The following is a 24,385-nucleotide window of genomic DNA, read 5'->3' as shown; positions in this document are numbered from 1 at the left end:
CCAACAGCAGTGCGCACACTGTGCAATCAGAACACTGTAGGTGGCTGGCCAGAAAACACTTTGGACATGATCACACTGCCACTAGGTATCTTTATGCCATCTGTATTTATTGAAAAATATTTACATATTGATCACCATACTATTAGCTGCCTTAGTAGCATCTTTACATAGAAGACGTAATGAAGAACATCACATTAGGATAGGGGAAGAGTGGTAAAATGTCTTTTCAAATGTCTCTTTTTTCCCCAAGCTGTCATAAGCAAAGAAAGTTCTCAGACTGAGTGTGCTGGAGTCCCACAGTGTGTGCGCCACAGATCAACAGCTTTGCTGACAATAGCATCGGTGTTATCTTGAGGAATCTACAAAAGATCAGGGTAAAATGCCTCGTCAGAGTACTTCGTTTGGACTATTTTATTTAAAATACAGGTTTTAATTTCCAGTTCAGATTTTCTCTCATTATAAAAAAGAAAACTAAACTAGAATCCCATCTCCCCACCCTACCATCTCCCCATCCCTCAGTCCTTCATGCATCATATTGCTTCCACGTTTTAGACAAAAACCTTCTATTTACAAAAGGGTAGGGTGACCACCAGGCATCTCACACTTCAGACATCTCTAACCCGACATCAGGCAGAATTCGTACTGACCATCCATGACCACAAACATGTCTAATCTAACTAACCTAGGTTACACTGGGATCCTACAGCCCTGCTGTGATGGTCATTACTATTCTCAGCAGGAAAGTTCAGAGTCATGTTCATGACCCCATCCTTACATCAACAGAAAACATACCCTGAGTCTATAGATTCACATTCAGGCAAGGAGCAAAGAAAGTGCCAGAAACCAACCCCTAAGGAGCTTCCAGAAACATTAACCTAACCTCACCTGCACTTACTTTCACAAAAAAGCCCTTTAGTATCACAAGGAATACTGCCAAATCTGTACAAACATGGATGACATCGCCAAAGCCTAAAAATCATTTCACTCTATGAAAGCCTTACCTCCAGACAGAAAAAAAACCATTGTTCTCATGCCTGCGCATTCTCTCTTCACCTCGGTACTACTATATTATTCTCAGTAAGTAATGATAGTATCCTATGGTATGTTTTAAACATGAAAATGACTAAGGATGAAAGACGTGTTTATAAACCATAAAAGGTAATGCGAAGCACAACAGAGTACTTACATTTTCCAAAAACTGTGTGATCTTTTCTGCAGTGTTCAGTGCTATTATCTTCATTTTAAAGGTTAATAATATCTCCACAGCAACGAAAACAAGAATCTTGCAGGACCCACTTATAACTTTGTCCCAAACTCTACAAAAAAAAAAAAGAAAAATGAAAAGGAATCACCAAACATTATGTAGTGCTTATCTGCTTATTTATCTGCTAGAACAGTCTTCGCATAATCACCTTTTTCCAGACTTTTTCTCTGAATAACAGTAATGTATTGAATTATTCCAGTCAAGGTAAACAAAATATATTTTATCAACTCCTACATCTGTACAGAGCAGAGTGATAGCACACAATAACGTACTGATACGGTGTGGTCTTGTTTAGAAACGGGACTGTTTACAAGCTCAAATACAGAAAGAAAATCTTGTTTTAATAGCCTGAACTGTGACAACAATTCTACAGCATATGGTATAGGTGTGAATTTCTCCTAGTGCAAAAAGAAAACAAGCTTTATTACCATGCCTAATAAAGACACTCTTCAGACAGCCAAGTAGCTGAGAATTCAGAAAGATGTAATACTTAGCAACTACATCTCAAGAATCTAAGTATTCCAGGTCACTGCTGTATGAGAGGCAAATACGATACATCAGCAGGATATAAGCCGTGATGTTGAAATTAGACAGGAAGAACAACTATTAAGTCTTTCAATCCATCCCACTGTGTGTACAGACTCTCTCAGAATTACCTAAGCATTCCTACCACTTGTAGGAAACTGTCCCTGGATCTCACAATTTTAACAAAAGCTGAAGGGCAGGCTCCAAAGGCTGCACATACTTTAGCAACAGAACTTCGATGAATATTAAAAGGGATCCTCACTACTAAAACAGCCTGCAACAATCTGAAATCATCTTTCATCCAGCAGCTCTATCTCAGTACCAACTCAACAGACTCGGGATGAAAGATTATCCAAAACCAGTGTGAAACCATCTGTCAGATGGCAGCTTTTATGAGTTTGCTTTATTTTTAGTTCTTGAATTTTAAGAGCTGTGTCAGAAAGACTTTCTGAGGATTACTGTTCTTGCTCCCCCTCAGGACTTGTTAACAGTATTTCTCCTTCCAAATAAAACCATGGAGGACAAAGTTCACATACTATCCTCCATAATCTCTGAATACGGTAACATTAGCTGGAAAACATCTTTTGCAGCCAACCTATAAACTTGGATCTATGGGTGTGCTTCTTCCAAAGACAGGTCAACTTTTATATGACCTTTACTCTCAGAAGAACTTGCCCTTCACAGCCTTGAGTGCCAGAAGAACACAATGCAGGCATAACATGAACTCTGACAGCTGAACTAAAGAGTAGGTGTCACACCTTTAAATGAGTTGAGAAGTGAGACTCCAACAAAGAGCCATTAAAATGATGAAGGGACTGAAATATTTCTCCTGTGAGGAAAGGCTGAGAGAACTGGGGCTGTTCAGCCTGAAGGAGAGAAGGCTCAGGGGAGAACTCATCAATGTGTATAAATACATGAAGGGAGAGTGCAAAAAGGATGGAGCCAGGCTCTCCTTAGTGGTGCGTGGTGACAGGATCAGAAGGACAAACAGAAACACAAGAGGTTCTCTCTGAACATTAGGAAACATTTTTTCACTGTGACGGTGACCAAGCACTGTCGTGGGCTGCCCAGGGAGGTGGTGGAGTCTCCCTCCTTGGAGACATTCAGAAGCTGTCTGGGCATGCTCCAGGGCAACTTGCTGCGTGAGCAGAGGGGCTGGAAGGACCAGATGACATCCAGAGGTCCCTGCCAACCCCATCCTCTCTGTGATTTTTTTGTGAAAAGCTTTCGTAACTCCTAATGCCGAATGCTTGCTGCTGTTACACAGTGCTTATTTTTCACACTGTAACTCAAATCAATTCTCGTTCAGTTTCTTAACCTTCTATTCACGGAATTCTTTTGACACTGTATTCACCACCTCTTCATTCTTAAAAAAAAAAAAAAATAGACCAGAATTTGACTTATAATGAAGAAATGAGGACAGAAATATGTCAAATCCTCAAGGAAACAAACAAAAGCCATACATGGACAGACAGGTAAAAAGGTACTGCCTATTTCTTTCCCCTTTACAATTCAGTTTTAATTCCTTGTCTCACTACGATTAAAAAAAAATTAAAAAAAATCCAATAGGGGCAGGAACAATTAATAATTCAGTTTAAAATCTTACTGCTTCCTTTATGATTCAAGCATCCAGGCCAAGTGTTCACTGTAAATGTCACACTGGTGTTGAAGTTAGGTCTAGAAGCTTTAAGCAAGGCTATGAGAAAACTGAGATCACATTCCTGTTCCACACTGTACAGGTCAACCCTGTTTACTTCTAATGCATTTTCCTTCACAAACATATCTGTTTACAATCCAAGAGCAGCTCCCCAAGCATTTCACAGCCATCAGAACTATAAGTTATGAATGACAATACTGAGAGCAGCAGACCTCAAAAACAGCAAAAAAATTTTAAAGTTCATATTGAAATTCAGGCTAATTCGAAAACAAATTTACTAATCCTAATACAAAACACCCAGCCTTCTTTCATTATTTTGCTTCCAAGTCTCCTGACTTGAGTCTCCATAATTATATTACAGCAGGTTACATTTCATGCTCAGAAAACACTCTAATGTTTTCCTGCACTATTTAGTCTGATACCAGAACAAATGTTTTAACACTGGCAAAACAGATAGTATCTAAATCACCAGTGTCTAACAAGTTTTGGAAGAAGGTGCATAGAAAAGTGGATGAGATGTCAGCACTAACCAGCTGTGTCCGCTGCAGTATTTTTCACTTTAACATTTCCAGCTATTGTTACTCTACCAGCAACAGCAATAGGGGAATGACTGTGACACTGTGACAAACAGAGCAGCACTCAGCACCTTGCTATCCCAACAGAGCCAGGAATGACAACATAAACTGTCAGCAAAGTGTTTAATTAGAGGAGAAAAAACCCACAGCAGTTTCAAGGAAACATGCATTTTGCTGATTCTATTCTAATACAGTAGCCTTTACACATTGTGTCTCTACAGATGATAACCTATGTATTCTGCTTTCACTTTTTAAGTTAACAGCAAGCACTTAAGATCAAGTTTCCTGTCAGAGATTGCAACTTTTTACTCATTTTTTTTGATACTCCTGGAGATGGGATAACTAGAACAGAAATGTCATGCAACTGTGCGTATAGCCCTACTCAGGAATGATGAAAAAGAAAGCACATAGTAAATTCATTATAGTTTTTGTGACTATCATCCTCTGTGAAAGACAACAGTATTCAACTAACAACAGGAGCACTCTAGTAAGTATTTCTTGAACAGTGTAACAGTAACAACCGCAAGGAAAATTAAACAGGAAGCTATGAAGGTAAAGAGCACGCCAAGGATTATGCAAATGAACCCATTTACTTTTCACTGAGCTTTTTCTCTAGACAAGATACAACTTATTCTCGAGGCAGTTCCTGAGGCTCCTCAACCATGACTGTCAAGCAGTATGCAAAAAGCATCACATCACTGCTGCTCACTCTTTTTCTTAGCTACTATCATTAACCTCACATGTCACATATCACACCTCATATGCAGCCCCTAGGCTGCAAGGTGAACACTCGCAACCTTATTCCCTGGTTTTGGTCCTCCAGTCATCCAGAGATATTCAAAGAGAACCTGTTTAAACCTCTGCCTGCACTTCTTGGTGTCCTTATCAAAGCTGCGAAGCAACTGAGTCACTTAAAGGCAAACCAACCTAGAGTTTCTCTATACTAGTCCACATGCACATTCTTATATCCTCCCACTCCACAGTAAATCTAAGGCATTCTTCATATTTCTGTTGTTTCTACTAAGAAATTACTTGCATTTTCATGACTAGATGCAATTTAGGCAGCACATGGAGATGACAGATGTCAAAATCTAGAAACCATGCATTAACACATGACATAGTGCCAGTTTGAAAGGCAGTCAAGAGATTTCAGGAGAACTACCAAATATTTTGCCACAAACAAGTTACCAGAGGCTAATAACCTAACACCACCCCACCAGCTATTACAGTCCTGCTAATGCCAAGTCTTCAGTGCAGAATGCAAACAATGTCAGTCAGGGGGAGGATACTCGATTGACAATGAGGCCATAAAAAATGCCTGGCTTGCCACTATTTTATCTGCAAAGCCACACTACTACTGTTGTAGCTGGATCACTGGGGTGACAGTGCTGGAATAAACTGGCAGATGAAGTGCCATTTTGCCTGTAGAGCAGAAGCCACAGAAGGGACAATAAGCTTTAACAGCAGGGCTCTCCAGCTAAGGGCCTACACAGCAGCATTGAAAAGCTCTCCACACATGGAGCTTACTGAACAGACGACTAGATATACTGTTGTATAAATTGAGTAAATACAGCAATGGTGGGTAGAAAAACAAAAGGTGTGATCCAGTTCTCTTCCTGTTTCAGCGAAGAGTAAGCCTTTACTGCCTGTGCTACAGGCTAGTTCATGTTCCAGGAAGCACCCTGCCTATATTCCAGGTGGGATGCAGAGCCCTGAGGATACAGTGCCTTCAAAACATCCACTCTGCTCCTCTCTTTTAGCACTGGTAAAAGTTTGTTAAGAAGTGTGTTGCATAGTATTTCAAGTGCAAACAAAAGGGCTAGCAAAGACACTGCATAAGATCAAAGGAAAAGTTTCTACCTATGCTATAGGTAAGTTTCTTACCTATGCTATAACTAGAAGTGTGCTATAAACCAGTATTGATACTGAATGACAATGCCTGTCAGGAGTAAAGCTGGTATTATGCAACCCTGTATCACCACTATTGGATAAAATTTCTGCATAGCATATACAAATCTTATGCATCTTAGAGAAAAAGAGAAAACCATGAAATTTAGATTTAGCTGCCTGGCAGAGATGCATACAATTTATAAAAAGCAAGCAACATCTCTAAGAAATACAGTGCTAAATCATAAGTTAAATTAAATCACATAAGATTGAGCTCTGATCATCTCTCACTTGACAAAAAGTAAAACCCAGAGAACTGGAGACCTGATTTTAATTCTCAGCAGTTCCAACACTGGCATTTGGATACATTTCAGATAAGCATTTGGGCTTCTAGATTCTAATCCAAACTGTAGCAATCCAAGCATTAATTAAGTTCATCTGTCACATGTTACCCATGAAGTATGTTATTTCCTTAGCAAATGAGGCTGTTATGATTACAACTGAATAATGCAGAAACCTAAACTGGCAATAAAAAGTGCACCTTTATAACGTTCCCACAAGAACTGCTGGGAAAACGGATTGCTGTGCCATCAGAAGCACTAACACTGAAATTTGGTTTTACTCCAGAGTGATACAAGACAACAGTATTTTGATCTTTTCCATGAGGAAAAACAATGTATTAAAAAAATTTCAGGTCATCAACATACTCTACTTCAGTGAGGTAAAACAGTATATGACAATGCTGAACAGCACACTAGCTACACAAACTATTTTATCAAAATTAACTGATTCAAAATGATAGAAGTTTGAAACGAAAAGATTCTGACAAGATGAAATATGAAATCAAAATTCATCCACATTTTTTCTTTTACACTACCAAGATGACACAGCTCCATAAAATGTTACATTTTCAACAGAAATTTTTTAAAAAACTCAAATCATCCAAGAGCAAAACTGCTGTGATGCAAATTCCTCAAGCAAGTTCTCAGCTCTGAGTCCTAGTAGTAAAATTGAATCACATAAGCTCTAAAGAAAACTATCTGCTAGAAGACATGCAAAGAGATTCCTTATGCAGTAGTTTGCAAAGGCTATTTCAGATCACAGAAGCCTACAGAAGAAAAAGCCTGAAGATGCTGGCAAGGCCCAGGTAGAGCAGTCGCTTCTACTGACAGTCGTTTAAGGCAGTAAGTTTCATACAAAGAAAGCATAATGAAACAAGGTCAATCATTACCTGCTGAAAGTAACCTATAAATGCAAATGTGAAATCAAGATACAGGCAAACCATACATGTTCAACTGCTTTTAAGGAAGTAACAAACCTTTCATGCATGCTTACATAATTCTGTAACCATAAAAGTAGTAGATGCTTTTACCCACCACATCACACACAAACACTACACAGAGGTGACTAATTCGCAGCATTACAGGTGCTTGATGAGAAGCACTTACCATGTAAAAATTACCATACTGCAAACAGCAAAACACCTAAAGGTCTACTACCAAATCCTCCAGTTTTCATTCAATTTTTTTTTTTTTTTGTCCGAGACATATTCCTTGCCAAAACAGAACCTCAAAGACCATGGTACGACAAGACGAGAGAGCATGATTTCTAATGTTATAGCTTGTTCCTAAACCCCCCTTATTTTCATATGGGCAAATAAAACATTTTTATTGAAACACCATAAAGCATTTCCTGAAGAGCATTTTACAGAGGTCTCTGTTTCCACACTAGGTTCTTATACCAGCCACTGAAGTCCTGGAGGTGCTGCAGTAAAACTTCACTTGAACCTTGTTACTGCTCAAAATTTTCAGGTAGCTGAAAATGAAACCATTGTTTTCTTTGTGCCACCTACTGCTCAGCTACTAGCAACTCTTGTTAATGCAGAAAGGATACACTTCTCTATGTGTAGCTTGAATTTTCTGCTTTCCAAGAGTCCTCAGGCAGCAAAACTACAGAAATAATACAAGCTTCATTTCAAAAGCCCTTCTGTGAAGATTCACGCACAGGAATTTTCCTCTTTTAAATGCCCAGTAAGTTGCAAAGTGGCAGCCCACCCAACAACCTCTACCCCAGTTTTATTGCTGAGCACGATGCCATCTGGTATGGAATATCCTTTGGGACAGCTGAAGTCAGCTGTCCAGGCTGTGTCCCCTCCTAACTTATTGTGAACCCCCAGCCTGCTTGATGGTGGGGTGGTATGAGGAGCAGAAAAGGCCTTGGCTCTCTGTAACCGCTGCTCAGAAACAACTAAAACATTTCCATGTGTTACCAACACTGTTTTCAGCACAAATCCAAAATATTGCCCCATACCAGCTACAATGAAGAAATATAACTCTTTACCAGCCAATACCAGTACACATTCCCAAAATCTTTTTAATCTAATGATAATACAGTATCATAACCACTCCCTAAGCAAGGATTTTGGTTAAAAAGCCTGAAAACCAACTACCATTCAGCTATCTCTCACTAAAAGGGGATTTGTAGTTTTAAGTCCTAAGAGCCATTAAGTGCCTAATGGAATCAGCCACTATATTTAACTCCATTCTTTTTTAATTTCAGTGCCAGAAACGATGACACAGAGATTATCTTGCCTCAAAAACAAGTGGAATCATATCCAATTTTGTAATTTCCAAGCCAACAGTAAACTCCATAATCTTACAAATAAATTAAGGAAAGCTCTTTGCCTGCCAGCGATGACAAAAACTTGTATTACTATATAATTACAAACAGAAAGAAAAAAAAAAGATCACTTGCCTCTGTAAACTGCACTCAGGTAAACAGCCTGCAAAACACTTTTTAAACCAAAGATCGTAAGGGAGTTTGCTCATGGCAGCACATGCTTTTAGATGCATCAGCAGTCGGTTATCTTCAATGTTCAAATACTGCTCCAGAATTTTTGGCTGCGAAAAGAATTGGAAAATTTTAGGTAACTCACATCAGAGTACCCTCCACGGTTAACACACACTGACAGACAAAAAATGTCTTAAAAACTCAATCTCGTAAAATAATGTATTAAAATAATGAACTCACATTGTTTTAACTAAACGCATCATGTTCCAAAATACATGATGACTTTTGCAAGTAGCTAATTAAGTACTTTGTAACTAAACAACCAACCACATGTTCCTTAAATTGCTGACCATATGCAGCGTTCCCTAAGGCAATGAGGTGTTTGAGACCTTAAGGCAATGCAGAGATCAAACCTGTACTAACTACAGCCATCTTCACAAGTAACATTGAGTTTCATTCACTTCAAACGTAATTGTGTTAGCACACATCAAAGAAAATCTGCACACAGTGCAGCAAACCCCAGAAAATCAATTCTGAAAGTAAATCCCTGTGCAACATATTAAAAGCTGGACATTAATTTCTTGTTTAAAAATCCAAAGTATTCAGAAGTATAAACATGTGGACAATTCTCCACATAAAAACATGAATAACTTGTTTAAATTTAGAATTGTTTAAATTCTAATCTAACACAATACACATTTTCATAAATTCAGAAGTACCTTTATGCTTTTTGCCATAATTAGGTAGACAGCTAATGACTTCACCTGTCAAAGTAAGAAAACACTTCCTTTGTCCATATTCTAAAATCCAGCATCTTGGTACAATGTTTGTATTAGAACAAAAACTTAGGGAGGGAGGCAATTCACTCTTTCTTTGTACTGAAAGCACATACTTTAAAAATGCTCTTCTGTCCTTTGAAAAGAATTATAGAAATGAGTATAGCTGAATGTATCACCTCCAGCAACAGGAAGTGGGTTTAAAAAGCATTTCTTTGTTCCAAAGAGTAACAAAGGACACACATAATTTTCTCCAACTAATTTTCATTCAGCGATTGCTAGTGCATGGGTACTCTTATGTCAGTGATTACTGTTACCTAAAGTTTTTTTATTTGTTAAGACAATTTGAAGAATTACAAAATAAGTATGCATATAAGTATGCATTTTCTTTACAACAAAAATGTAAATTTTAATTTTACAAACCAGTGAGAAATGACAGCATTTAAATGATCAGTGCCAAAAGAACTCTATTCTACTTTTCATTATAATTTAATTTGTAACACACTGATTTTCTGAAGATCTTGTACCCTGCTCCATTTAAAAACAAAACAATTGTGCTTTGTCTATCATCCAGTAAGCAGCAGATGGATGCCAGAGATGCAGCCTAAAAAGTAGCAGACAAATTGTTCCTAACTTTGTGATATTTTTAATTGCTTGAAATAAAAGAAAATTCTAAGTGACCGATTTGTGAGAAATACAATTCAACTACACACAAAGTAAGCTTTAGCTAACCTAAAGGTAAAATAAGATGTCATTGACATAGCAAACAAAAACAATTTCTAATGTTATGTTAGACAGTGTCCTACAGGACAGCACAATCACAATACAAAAAGCACTCCCATTTTCTCAAAACAGGTGGTGAAGAGAATTCAAAGGTGTCACCTCTGTTGCTCCTGCTGTCTCCTCCACATGTTAATGTTTTCCATGACTGGCTCTCCTTGGGGAAAAAAAAAAACCAAAAACAAAGAAGGTGTTTGTTTTCCTTACCAGTTGTTGTAATGAATCTTTGTGCTTGCTGTTTAGCTGATTCACAAAGCAACTGACAAGCCAATAGCATTCTATAGGGTCCTCCACCATTTCCTCCATTGCTTTAGCAATAGCAAGAAACACTTCATCTTCAGGTTCCTGGAAAACAAAGCCAAAAAAGTGAACTACATATCTGATTAAAATTATTTTTATATTCCTTTTCCTTGCATTATGGTAACAAATACCTATTAATGCAGTACAAGTTAAGACTTGCCTTGCTTTTAAAACCAGAACATACAACAGGAGTTTGGAACAACTCTGATTCAAAGCTCTCAAATGAGATAATATTGCATCCTAATAAGGTAGCAATACTCTTACTTCTATACCCCATATTTTTACACTGCATAGCAGCAAAATCCTTCATCCTGTTCCTTGCTAGGGGCTAAACAGGCCCCTCAAAACACTTCTCTCATGGTTGTTACAGTTACTGTAAAAAAATAATGCAGCCATGAGCTGTAAACCTACATTCAAATTACAGAAAATCATTTGGTTTGAGGCAAACATTTTCCTGAAGACAAATATCTTTTCTAGGTGACAAGCATCTTATTCCCCACAATACATGACCAGAAGCATGTGATGGGCACACCATCTTCTTTTCTCCCGAGAATATACTTTCCTAACAGAAGTATCAGCATGCCTAGAACACAGTTACTGGTATGACTGCACATAAGGTAAATGGAGGTGAACTGACGGTAAACTAGCAAGACCTCATGCCAATGGCTAGGTCAGGAAGTGGCTAAACTGGGAAGACACACAAGGCAAGTCTCCTAAATTTCCCCTGTTTCTTACAGTCTTCTTTATGCAGGCAGTACTGACCACATTAGGAGGCAGGGCAACAAGCCAGACAGGTATCCACGGTCTGATCTACTGCAACCACCAGCAGCAGTAAGCTACAGTAACATAGACTTTTGCACAGATTACAGCTCATGCAAAATGAGCGGATAGTCCAAATACTTCTGGGATATGCCTCTGCTACAGGGACTGATGCAATACACACACCCCCCTACTTAAACTCTCTTCTTACAGATGCACACAACATACTTAGCAGACTTCTGTGATTTGTTACTCAAACATTTAAAATGTTGAGATGAATCCAACATTACCTTTACACTCCCTCTGCCTCCACAATAAAACATCTGCATTACTATCTAACAGTGACCCCTTGTAAGTTTAAGTGGACAGCTACTGCACTGCAAACAGGCTGTCATAAAGAGAACAAATGCTTTCTGCAGCAAAACAAAAATAAGTTACAGGACTAATAACTGTGGATCTGCTGAACACCATTTCTATGAAACCCCGTAACAAGACTGAGAGCAGCTAGTGCTCTAGCATGCAAATGCTGCTTCAGAAGGGATGAATTTTCAGCCCACTAGGACACATACCAAGATCAAGGAAATTTCTCTATAGTAAACCTGCATGGCAGGATGCCCACATTCCCAGGTAATGGTAAAGGCAAGAAAACACTTTCCCTCCGCTAACAAGAGAAGGCTGTATATAATCCTCCAAAGTCTTACTGAATTTTCCATGTTGACTTCGTTTAACTTTTTTTTTTTTTTCAACTTTAAAACCATGTGCCAAATTTTTTTATTACAGATGAAAAAATAACATAGTAAGTTGGGCCAGGGTGAACATAGTTAAATTAACATTAAATATAGGATAAAATTCACTTCAGAAAGTCCCATGGCTCCTTTCATCACCTCCTCTTTCATACAGGCTTATACACAAGATCCACACATTGCTTTTATCACCACACTACAGACTTCTCATCAAACCATAGATCTGTTTACCTTTACGTGAGTATTCTCCAAACTACACAATACATGACCTGACAGAAACCTGGATAAGTTCACCCTAACAGAAAAAGGAGGTCAGTACATTAAAGTCTAGATTTAAAACCAAATAATTTAAATATACAATGTAATCTGCAATAAATCGCTGCTTGTACTGGCTCTGAACTATCCCTGTTCCAGGACATTGAAGAATCTATGAGCTCTAGCAAGACTGTAATTTTCATTTCAGTACTATAAAGAAACCGTACGGTGCAAAGAGTACAAAAGGCTTGAAAGCCTAACAGGCAAAATACACAAAAGAGATTCTAAGGCATAAAATTTTAAGTAAGTACACAGGGGAAGAAAAAGAGAATGCCACTTTGACTAATAATCCCTAGTAATTTCATATTACTACTTCTCTGGTTTCTATTCACCTTACTTTGCCTATCTACACGCATTTGTGGGGCTACCTGCAGTTCAGTTTTTCACAGGTTTATAGCCTGAAGTTAAATAATGCTATATTTAAAAGACTGTTAAAATGACAACTGACCAATGGAAAAGCCAAGTTTCGAGGCAGTTTTCCTGATTCCAGTTGATGTATGCGGAGGAAAACATCTACCTGTGGGGTAGAATCATTAATAAAACGAATTACACGGAGAGCATGGTGTATATCCCAGTACTGCTCTTTTCGGTACGTCATCACCAAAGCATGAGATTCATGGTGAGGAGGAATAATTCCTAAAAAACAAAACACAGAAAAAAGATAAGCAACCATAAAGACAAAAAGCTGAGGACAAACTCCCTTTTCAAGAGATCTGCCTAAATTCAATTTCTATTACAACTCCAGCCTACAGAACTGTAGGACCAGGCACTACAGTTTGTTTATACACTTGGTCAAAGAATACAGGGAGAAAGTTCACTGAACTGGAAGTCAAAGGACCAACAACACACTTGAGCATTATATTTATAAAAAAAAATTTTATATGTTAACTGAACATAAGCAAAATCTACCCTCAGATTATTGCTTCTCAAGCTCTTCCACAAGGTTTTCAGAACACTAACTCTTTTGCATACCAAAGCAATGCTCTGGTAAGAAATGTCATTGTTGGGACAGATAAAAAAATAATATGACTGGCTTATTCTCCTCCTCCAACAACCTGTATCATTAAATCATGAATCTTGTTTATATCCACCTGTAGTTTTTAATACAGTAATATATCCAGATATATTTGTATATATTTATTTTGAAAACAAAGTCAGCACAGAATGATTTTTATATACATTAGCTGTGCATATTCTCAAATTCTACACTTTGTCTGAGATGACCAGAGAATATACACATGCACACAAAGATACTGTACATTCCAGTATTATCCAATTTACTGTTAGATCTCACCAGAAAATCCTATACTCACTGTATCAGAGATTAATCCTTTCTAAAACAAGATTTAGAAGCAAAGTCAATCACATAGGTTGAATCAATTACAGATTAAAACTTAAGAATATCAAGCAAATACTTTGCAAGGTAACATTTCATACTTTCTTAGCACAACACTAATATTTTTCTAGTTTCCTAGGAGGATAAAAAAACAAAAAAGCGGTTGAGGGGAAGCATCCAAGCAGAGAGGCAGAAAAAATTAAACCGTCTACAACTTCCAGAAGAGATGCTCAACATTTCACTTGACCCTTCTCCTTGCTCAAGACTCAATCTTGCCATGCACTTATGTTCAAACAAAACTGTCACAGGTTTCAACAGAAATAAGATCTTACATACACCAAAGAAAAAATGCCACTTCCAGTGGAGCAGAATTTTTCCTGTTTTAGAAAGCCATGAGAACAAAGTACTCTTCAAAAATCAGTTCTGAAACAGGCCACCTGCTGCTTTTATTTCTCACTGAAAGAAAAAAGTATTTCTGCCAAGTGTTAAACCAGGAAATGGCTGAGTTTTAGTAATATGCACATCTGACAGAAAATCATCTTTTATTTTCCAACTGCAAACCTGTCTGCATTTCAAAAGCTGGAACAAAACAAGGCATTTTTCATGTTATGCAAAAAGAGAGTCAACATCAAGACTTTGTATGTACACACCACCAACTGCTTTCCTCAAATACAGAAAACTACCTTAGGCAGACAGACAATAGGCTTAAACAACTCAGAGATGTCTAGAAAACACCACAAGTCATACTAAACAGGAAGTTAACAGAGACATCACTGACATACCATGTATCCTGGGACAGCACCAAGCTTTGTTTTGTGAGATAATTTTGCTCACAGAATAGAATTCCTTTTGTTAAACTATTAACATTATTTAACAGAGATGTAATGCCTCCCACCAGAAATGGACTGGGCTGTTGTTCCAGTCATCTACGGAGAGAGATTTTGTACTTCCCTTCTGAATACAAGCTTTTCTAACAAGTGTTAACACTAAGATCCATCGTAAGAGAAGTCTTTGTACTTCTGTTCACCTCAGGAGTATACAGAATGACCGTATGCATATTTGAAACCTGGGTTTAAAATACAAAATCCTTTAAAAAAATCAATATAATTTTTCATACATTTAACTCAGAAGGTATGTTACCATACAAATCAGAAATCACCCTATCTAGAACAGTCAAAGACCACTGACTCTGCTACAATTTTGCTAAGAGACTGCATTATACTATTATAATTTTGGCTGAAGGATCTTCTCCTGAGTTACCTGTCCAAGCTTCCTACGCAATATTACCTACTACTAATATTTTAAAGGATGCAGACTACTTAACTAGTGCCTAGAGTACAAGAATCTTTTTCACCCTGGAATTAAAACTCTAATGGCAGAGGCTTTTATCAAGCCTCCGTTACAGTTAGTTCAACGATCAATGCCAAGAACTTCAAGTTTTATAATTAGATCTTGCACCTTCTGCACACTGTTCATTTACTACCTCTCCCCAAAAGAGACTTAAAAATTCAAATAATCAGGAATATAAAGCTATAATTTTTAAATTGTAGAAAAATGAAGGGGTAAAACAGAAGGGAAAAAAAGATTGTTTACAACTCGGCTAACATTTTCTAATGCATTATTTGAAACTCCAGACACTGTAGTGGAACAGGGAGACCAAAAAGGGAAACAGAAAGTATTTATTTGAACACTGTTCAAGATCAAGGCACAGCCTAAGATTAATAAACATCCTAAAGCTGAGAAAAACTGTTTTGTAAAATACTTATTATGAAGTCACCAGTCTTTCCAACTTTGACTCGCATGCCAAAATCTTGTTATAGGATATATATATGGGAGCTGTATCACATATTCTGGAAAGCCAAGGGACAAAGAAGTAGAACAGTTCACAGACAGCAAAAGACAGCAGCTTCCAGGCCAACCTGCAAACTGATACTGCTGGTCTCTCTCTGATGAAACAACATTTTGCATATCAGCACCCTTCCTGCCAGCACAGCCCTGGTAATACAAGACATGGGAGCCACACTCAAGCTTTTCAAAACTGGCACAACATTTCACCACCAACGGTACTGTAAGTTACATTTCTCTTCCAGAAATTCAGTCAGATGCTGTTCCTTCACACTCAATCTGACAGTGTTTCTCTAAATGCAGCAAACTCTTAGGGAAACTCTCTGGATACCAGTCCTGTCTCCAAGCAACACAACCTCACATCTCATAAACCCAACACTCTTGACCAGTTACTGCAAAGTCATTAGTACTTTCGCATTAGTCATCTAACTAATGCACTTAGAGGATAACAGAATCTATTTATGGGCTTTTCTATGCTTTCCGGGGGATATCATAATTTAATCTCTTGCCTCGTAACTTCTTCAAGTACAATTTAAAGCCAGAATCAAACCCAGAAGATTCTTCAGAACACAAAGTTTCTCTTTAGAATAAACATCTGTTCCATACCTTGCCCAGTTTTTCTAAGTTCAATCACACCTTTACTTCAACTTCCTTGTCTGTTATTTTAGAAATAGATCTGAGTATCTTATCAGGTATCAGCAGCTTACTATAATCCACCTTTCAAATCCATCTTATAAATTTGCTGAGATGGTGCTACAAAGTTAAATACAGAAATACACTCTCCTAGGTACACTTCAGCAAAAGTTCTGAGAGACCACACATGGAATATTGTTTTATAACTGCCACTGGACATCCTGGACATCCTAGGGAGATACGAAAATAGACTATGTATCAGTAGGTATGGTAGGATAGAATTATCTGTATCATTAATTCTCCAAAGGAAAAAAAAAAAAACAAAACACTTTCCTATATACTCATGCCTACAGAGTATCACAGACGTTATACTTCATACCTAAAAGCACCTTCCACACCAGTATACGATACATGGATGGGAGAGGAAACCTTTGACTAAATGTGCAAAGCTTCTCAATATCTGCAGAGATATAAAGAGGAAAAAAAATTAAGTTAAATTTAAATATCATCTATAAGTGAGTTCGAGTCTCTGATCTACCTAAGCATGACAAATCCTTTGCCGCAGATGGAAATCCCCACTTTCCTCATATATTATCAGCAAACACTTTCACTACTTCAAGTGGGAACAGAATGTGTCCTATAAACTGCAACAATCTTGAAAAATATAAGCATTGGCTTGATTTACAGTAAGACTACCCTAGGGTTCACTAGGAACAAACTACCATTTTTATAGACATTTTGTAAATCATGTTGCTATTTCAAAACAATTAAGGGCTTCATTAAAAGAATATTTAACTTTCTGTTCTGTTAGAGATCTGGCACTCCTCAGGGACCAGCAGTAATAACAAAGTCTTCATTGTTTTGAGGTTAGATGGAGTTAACAGCATGAGACAATACATTCTCAGATTAAAATTGCTTTTATTAAAAAACTTTTAGTTTCTTGGGCACAGAATGAGAGGAGGAAAAAAAAAACAAGGAGACACAAATCTTTAATAGCTTTAAAAAACCATTTTAGTACTCAGCACAGCAGCTAAACATTTGCTGTTATTCCCTCCCCATCCCCAAATCCCCAAAGCAAATAGAGGAAACAGTGAAATCAACTTGCCCAACCGGTCATCTTTTAACAGAATTTCCAGTGACTTCTTTTCTTCAACTCCACGAAACCCCACTTTTTCATAATACACTGAGCGAAAGTTTCTCTGAGAGTCGTCAGCCATGATTTGATTCCTTCTGGAGAAACAGTAATTACCTCTTAAGACTTGCAAGAATACATTCTTACTGTGTTAAGGTCAAGTACTTTTGCACACTGATAAAAGCTGACTGCCTCTGTCTCTATTGTATTAATAAGCGCTACAGAACATGAAATTCTTCCAAAATTTTTGTCATCATATGTTAACAATCATTAAAATAACTGAATCTAAAAAATGTCTAAAGATACACAATTTCCACATGAAACACAGGGATTTTTAAAAACCTTTTATTCCTGCAATAAATAATACTGCTTTTTAAAAAGTTAAAAAAAAAACCAAAACCAGAACCTGGAGAGACAGTCTTTTACGTGATATTGTGTATTTCACAATCAATATGAAAAAAATACAGCTAAGAGTCTGACAAAATTTTGGCTACAGAAGCCCTAAACAAGTACAACTGTTACCCAGCTTTCACACTCACCAAACAAGGTAACCAGAAGCAAGGACAAGCTGGTGTTTGCCACAGTAGCACAGGGATGACAGGAAAGAATAAGCCTAGGTATGTAAGTCTGTTCTTAAGTTGCAGATTTGGGTTAAACGTTCAGGTTGTCATCAGGTGCTGTACAGCCGCAGTCTTGACTGTGTTATTAGTCCAGTACAAAAAAGAAATAAATGTCTCATTCTACACTGGAAACAATGGTAAATTGTAAGTACTCTGTGTTTCGTAACAAATGTAATTGATAATTCAGGTCCACCTTCTAAATATCAATACTCTCCTCTGCAAGCTTGCAAATATACGGACGTTCTGGCTAGTAACTCAAAAGACTAAATTAAAAACAAAATCTTAACTTTCATGCCCAGCAATAAAATTTGGAGAAAAATAATTTGGTTTGAGTGAGAAGCAGTGGGTGAATGATGCATTGAAAAGCTTTTCTCCTTAAAGTCTTTCCCTTGCTAAATCAAAGCACACATCAGGAGCAGAGAATTTGCAGATATAAGCAAAAGCCACAATTTTGTACGTTTAAATTTCTATATCCACTAGGCCTACTTGTGTTTCAAACTGAGTCCAAATACTGAACTAATGCTGAGATAGATCGTATACTATCTCAAAACCAGAAGAAGTAAGATTTGCAACACAGTCCTGTTGTGCACTATCCTCATGAAAACAATGGTGATGTTTGTGTATTGTGCATTTAAGGGTCCAGTGGTCACAGTGATTACTACATATATTGCAGCCTCGTCTAAAACCAGACTTATGATGCTACACTCAACTATCTGAAATGCTTTAAATCTGAATTTAATATATTTAGAAAACATTTAGCCTGTACAACCTGTAGAAAGCTGACAGTAACCACAAAGTAGAAATAGCACAGATCATTTGAAAAGTAACAACATGATCTCTAAAAAAGGAACGCTATTTCAATAACTTTAAACTATAACTACACCAGCAGCACATTTTATTTACTGTTTCCTTCTTCCCTCCCTCCAAATTCAGGATATATATTTCATGCTAGGTAAAAAACAGTGTTCCAATCTCTGCGTGTTATCATCAACAAACTGGAAAAAGGGGAAAATAAATCCCTCGCCAGCTCATTGGAAATGTTCTGTACAATAGAGTAGTTAACTCATCCTGTCTTAAAAGATTAATGCATTCTCTGCCTCAAGAACACTTTTCATCGTATTATTAAACTTCACGCTAGGTGATTTAAACAACAATGAAACAGAAATACTTAGTGAAGAGGCAGACACGATGCCAATACACTTCTGCCCGTTTAGAGAAGGCCCTACCTCGCACAGACCAAGCTAAACTCTGGCCGCATACCCGCAGGCCGAGCAGCCCCGCTGGCACGGCCGGCCGGAGGGCGGCAGCGGCGGCCCTCGCTTACCCAGACCCGGCCCGACCAGCGGCCTCACCACCGTCCCGGCCTTTGAGGCTGCAACACCCGGTCACCGCCACCCCAGGGAGCTAACGCCACCGCGAAACCCTGAGGAAGGGCCGGGACCGATAATCCACCCCCCACCCCACGGCACCTACAGCAACCGGGTGCGGCCCTGCGGCGCGGGCACGAGCGCGGACGTGGGCGGAGCGCGGCCAGGACTGAGCGCATGCGCACGCCGCGTCCCGCCCCGGCGGCCGTGGCCTAGCCGGGGATAGGGGAGTGTGCGAGCTCTAGTCACGCCCCCGCTTAACGGTAGTGCTGCTTGCGTAACGGAGTCGGAGAGCGCACGCTGGCGCCTCAGTCATGGATTAACGTCTTCGCCTCTTCACACCTTTCACGGGGCAGCTGGGAATGCGCTGAGGACTCCCATACCCGCTTAAATGGCCTCTTAAAGCCTTTAAATGGCTTCAAGCTGAAACAGGGAGATTTACATATCAGGAAGAAATTCCTCACTATGAGGGTGGTGAGGCTCTGGCACAGGTCACCCAGAGGAGCTGTGGCTGTCCCATCCCTGGCAGTGTTAAAGTCTATGTTTGAGCAACCCGGTCTAGTGGAGGGTGTCCCTGCCCATGGTAGGGGGTTGGAACTGTATGAGCTTTAAGGTCATTTCCAACCCAAACCATTCTGTGACTGTATGACACCCCTGTCTCAAGGTGACACCAGAGACTTGGGCATTTTGACAGAACAAGCTGTTCCCGGTATGGAATTATATAGAGAAGTGATCCAGAAAGTGCAGTGCTGCACAAGACGCACCAATAATGCTTGTCAATAAGAGAATAATTCCTTCCCTTAACACTGAGGCCATGAAGAATAGCAAAGAATTGTATAGCCTGTACCGTATTATTTACTGTAATTGATATGCTTAGGATTTTGGCCCATCCACTGTGACATTTTACTTCGAACAATCTCTAGGAAGCTAAGTGCATTTTCCAAACCCAAGATTTACACTGACGCATGTAAGTACTTGGTGCTAAAACTGCCACCCTGCAAAACCAATAAGCGACCTAGATCTCGCTGTTGGAAGCCAACATTCAAAAATCAACCTGTGCTGCCTAAACCATGGGATGTCAAAGTAATAGTGTGGGTTCACATGTGAATGCGGTTTGGGTTTGCTTGGGGTTTTTTAGTTGTTGGTGAGGTTTTAATTCAGATGTGTGAGATCTCGCCAGCCTTTAACCATACAATTGCAAGCACCAGGCAGCTGCTTTTAATAGGAGCTGAGTTTTCAGCACACAGCCCCCTTGCAGGAGCAGAAGTTTGCACAAACCCCATCAGGCATCTGAGTTAGCAACACCAGGACTTCAAAGTACTAGAGCCCTCCAAGACAGCATCTTAGGTTAAGTGCTATATTTTCAAATGCACAGAACATTCCCATTATTTTAATCTTGCCCAACGCTTTCAAAATGCCAAAGCACACTGTTGTAGAAGGGGCAGGCTTTTGTTAAACCCGGTTCACACAGGAGTGTTTTTGTTGAGTCAGTGCAAGGCCTAGCAAATACGTTTCTAACACGTTTCTTGAAGTAATTCTGTACAGCAGCAGGTGGCAGGCTGGGGCCATTTTTTGTCATTTTTGGCTTCTTGAACTCAAATACACCTTTTGTATCGATAGATGGCACTTGTCTCTGGGTAGGATCTGCCTGGTGCTGTTGGGAGCTCACCGGTATCACAAGGTTCAGAAAACGGCTACAGAAATTCAATCAAATCTCTGTAATTTTTAATTATTAATTTTTGGCCTTTTCAAGATGTATTACACAGCTACAGTGGTGCTTTAAAAAGGCTGAAGTTACCACAGTTTATTTTAGCACTAATTCATAGTACAGCAGGTGCAAAAAACTATCTGAAGCAGTTGAGCCATCAGACATTGTGCTATGGGTTTGCACTATATTAATGTTAGCAATTATGGCATTGCTAAAAGTTCCTAATCAAAATTAGGGTCTCAAAGATTTAGCTGCATAAAAATACAGCATAAAAACAATAGCTGCCCTGAAAAACCATAAAATGAATGTGGTCCCCTCGTAAATTTTCTAAATCCCACATATAGAAAGGTTCTCAATCACATCAGTTATACACACAGATTTTCTTAATGCTATCTGTAAACAGATTCCACCGTATAGATAATAGGTTGTAGTGGGATCCCATCCAAAGTCAGTTCTAAATGACTACCAGCATTATATTTAAGTTAGTGGAAAATTTAAAATATGAGACTTTTCAAAATGTAAAGGAAATTAAAAGCATCATTTGAGCTAGTGACTACCATGATTATTATGTGGTGACACAGTGAAACAAAGATGGCTAACCCCTTTTTTTAGAAAGACAGCCATGCATAAAGGTGGACTTCCTTACTTTATCAGCCTTATTTCATTTATTGCCTTTTTGCATCCACCTGCACTGAAACTAGCTAAATGACTCTATATGCTGTAAAATGGTGGTGTAAAGCACACAGGTGAGTCATTACCTAAGTATTTCATTTCAGTGGGTTTACATTTTCATAAGCCAAATAATGACCTTATTTTCCTTTGTCTGTGGACATAAAGCATCTTCATGCCTATTGATGGAATCTCTTTTTTTAGCACTGTAAAAGAAAGCATAATTTCATCATGAAAGTGTCAATCAGCAAAGTGGAGGACTGTGTTTATAGTAAAATTGATTGATTAATACAGTGTTAATCAGTAATACCTTCCTAGGCATCTGTCGAAGCCCTGATAACCTAATCACTGAATTTTTTAAACTGCACATAACATCAGAAAAGGTAGAACACATAAAAGATAAAAGGGAAACAGGTTTGGAATTGGCTTGGGGTTATCTGAGATAGCAAAGCCAAACTGATTAGTACCCTGCTAGCATACTGGATCTCTGATTTTTGTCTGTAACTTTTGAGTATTACTGTGTTTGCACTTTGCAGTGATGTGTTTATATTGCACAAGTGAATTACTGGCTGACATTAAAGACACGAGAAGAAAGCCAAACAGGCATTGTTAATGCTTTTTTGTTGCAAAGTATGAACTGCATTGTCTCCATGGTTCTTGAAAAGCAATGCTTTTGCTATTAAAGCTGGAATAATTTCATGGGAGCGATGTGCTGCTGAATATTACCGCTCTTGGAAAGTCTTTAGGCATCGGTGTCTCCTGTGTGATTGATTTATCAGTGGAATTACGGATGATTATCAGAAGTGCACCTTGTTGTGTGAATATCAAAAGAAGCTGTAAATGCAAAGCAACGAAATGGCGATTTTACACAGCATGAAATTCCCTATTTGCATGGAATTATATTAGATGTAACATACAAAAAATAAATGCCGTTTTCAGGTGGGTTTCATTTGCACTGAACTGACTGAAGATGCACTTTTTTGTGTAAAAGACACAATATCTTCACAGCGTCTCAGAAGCAGTATCTACTTTTGGCCTGCTAATGCACCATCCCTTGCTCCTGTTGCTATAGGAAATGATTGATGTTCAGGAAAGGAGTTGCAAATTTGGTCACTTCAGCTTTTCTAAGATATCATCTCCTGTTTCTTCAGAAGCATGAATAATGCTGGATGGTGAGAAGATCTGAGTTAATGGAAAGGACAATTTGCTTTTTACAATTTACATTCACATAACCTTCTCATTATGAACATCAGCAGATCTAGAAAAGCTTGCCTCCATTTCCTGCCCAAAACAGCATCACTCTGCTTTTTATGTTTTACCTGAGAGAAGAATGCAGATGTAGCTATAAATGTTCACAACTTAATCCCTTGTTGAAATGAGATGGAAAAAAAAAGCGCTCTGGGGTAATAAAAATATCATAAAACTGTTTGGCAGCAAAAGGAATTCAGCCTTTCATTTTAGCATGGCAGCACAACAGGCAGGTCTGTCTCCAAGCAGACCAAACACTGTCTCTGTAATCATGAATACGCATCCCCAAATGACAGAAAGGGAAAGGCTTATGGAGCTGAAAACAGCATAAGGAGCAGCTGAAGCTGGAAGGCTGAGTTCAGATGTGTCCTACATTGTTTCTTTATCCTGCTAGAGAATGAGAGTGCTTCAGAGGTGACACGCTTTTGTCTGCAGAGATATACAGAAACTGCAAGACAATTACAAAGAAAATAACAGATTGCAGTTGCGTGCTGCAAACGTAAAGGGAATAGGATTTGTTTTAAGATTATGTTAGTGATTTTTAAGGATAATGTCTTATGGATTCTAGTCATAACTTCAATTTTTTGTTTAAGCTCAGGTATCAATCAACTGTGCCTGCCTTAATTACTCTTCTACCAACCCGAATAGTGGCTGTGTTAAGGATAAGATTGATGGTTTTGTCTGAAAAAGGCTTTTAAGTTTTTAAATAGCACCAAACACATGCTTTGTGCTGCCAGTGAGCATGACGCATTTGGGGCACTACACAGTAATTAATAAATAGCCCGAAATAATCTTACCTCAGATTTGTTACTCTTTAATTGAGAAGTGACAATGGGGTAACAAGACAAAGATTAGTCAGATTAAGGGCAGTGTGAAAATTCAATTATACACCTTGAGAATCCTAAACAAGCAACTTGGTATGTGGATGAGGTAGAGTTATTACAATCCCTATATGCGGTTAGAGATGGAGCAAAAATTGTAGCAATATGAAGGTGTCTGCCACACAGTGAGAGAACAAGTAGGAATTAGGAAGGGATTTCAGTCTTTGCAATATTTCTCCTTGTATCAGAGCCACAAATGTGCCCAGAAGCTAATTCAAGGCCACAAGCTGGATATGGTAGTTAGAATCCGTGTTCCACACTCAACCATGTATCTCCAAAACTTTAGGGCCGGGGCAAACTGCACAGTGCAGGAGTACATGCAGTGAATTTTACTCTGCTCGAGTCTTGTGACCCAGGATGGAGACGGTTTGTTTGAGCCCCTTCAGGGGGTATTTGAACCAATATTCTCTCTCATTTGAACCAAGTATTCAGGGCATATTTGAACTAGACATCCTCTAAAGCAAGCCTAGCTGAGCCAGGGTTTCAGGGCATCATTTCAACAACCAGGATTGCAGAAGCCAGTCAGGCTTTGCTCGCCATTGCCACCCTCCTCAGCCAGGAACTGTCCCGAGAAC

General features: G+C 38.6%; 1 protein-coding gene across 7 annotated transcripts; it reads right to left on the bottom strand.

Annotated features, from left to right (window-relative positions):
* Positions 1-138: 138 nt before the first annotated feature.
* On the bottom strand, positions 139-19,466 carry LOC308233084 (TBC1 domain family member 7-like). Of its 7 annotated transcripts, none has more exons than XM_080639658.1 (10): positions 19,411-19,466; positions 17,857-18,014; positions 17,291-17,415; positions 16,565-16,645; positions 12,820-13,007; positions 10,462-10,599; positions 9,418-9,462; positions 8,663-8,808; positions 1,187-1,316; positions 139-359 (listed from the first exon to the last, which is right to left on the bottom strand). In XM_080639658.1, the coding sequence occupies exons 3-10, from the start codon at positions 17,400-17,402 to the stop codon at positions 273-275; spliced, it is 927 nt and encodes a 308-aa protein (XP_080495784.1). In that variant the 5' UTR covers positions 17,403-17,415; positions 17,857-18,014; positions 19,411-19,466; the 3' UTR covers positions 139-272. The 7 variants fall into 7 exon arrangements, with proteins under 7 accessions (XP_080495784.1, XP_080495783.1, XP_080495785.1 ...); XM_080639657.1 differs by lacking the exon at positions 19,411-19,466 and adding an exon at positions 19,164-19,384; XM_080639659.1 differs by lacking the exon at positions 19,411-19,466 and adding an exon at positions 19,262-19,378.
* Between the last annotated feature and the right edge of the window lie 4,919 nt (positions 19,467-24,385).

Source organism: Psittacula echo (assembly GCF_963264785.1).
Source record: "Psittacula echo genome assembly, chromosome: 2".
Lineage (NCBI taxonomy): Eukaryota > Metazoa > Chordata > Aves > Psittaciformes > Psittacidae > Psittacula > Psittacula echo.
This window is presented reverse-complemented; position numbering and strand designations above follow the sequence as displayed.

What these genes read in the sequence shown, in the direction of transcription:
- LOC308233084 (XM_080639658.1), bottom strand. Translation starts at nt 17,402, where the DNA reads ATGGCTGACGACTCTCAGAGAAACTTTCGCTCAGTGTATTATGAAAAA. An exon ending in GTTAAAAGATGACCGGTTGG is followed by an intron (nt 16,646 to 17,290) that starts GCAAGTTGATTT and finishes ATATCTCTGCAG; the next exon opens with ATATTGAGAAGCTTTGCACA. An exon ending in GAAACTTGGCTTTTCCATTG is followed by an intron (nt 10,600 to 12,819) that starts GTCAGTTGTCAT and finishes TTTGTTTTCCAG; the next exon opens with GAACCTGAAGATGAAGTGTT.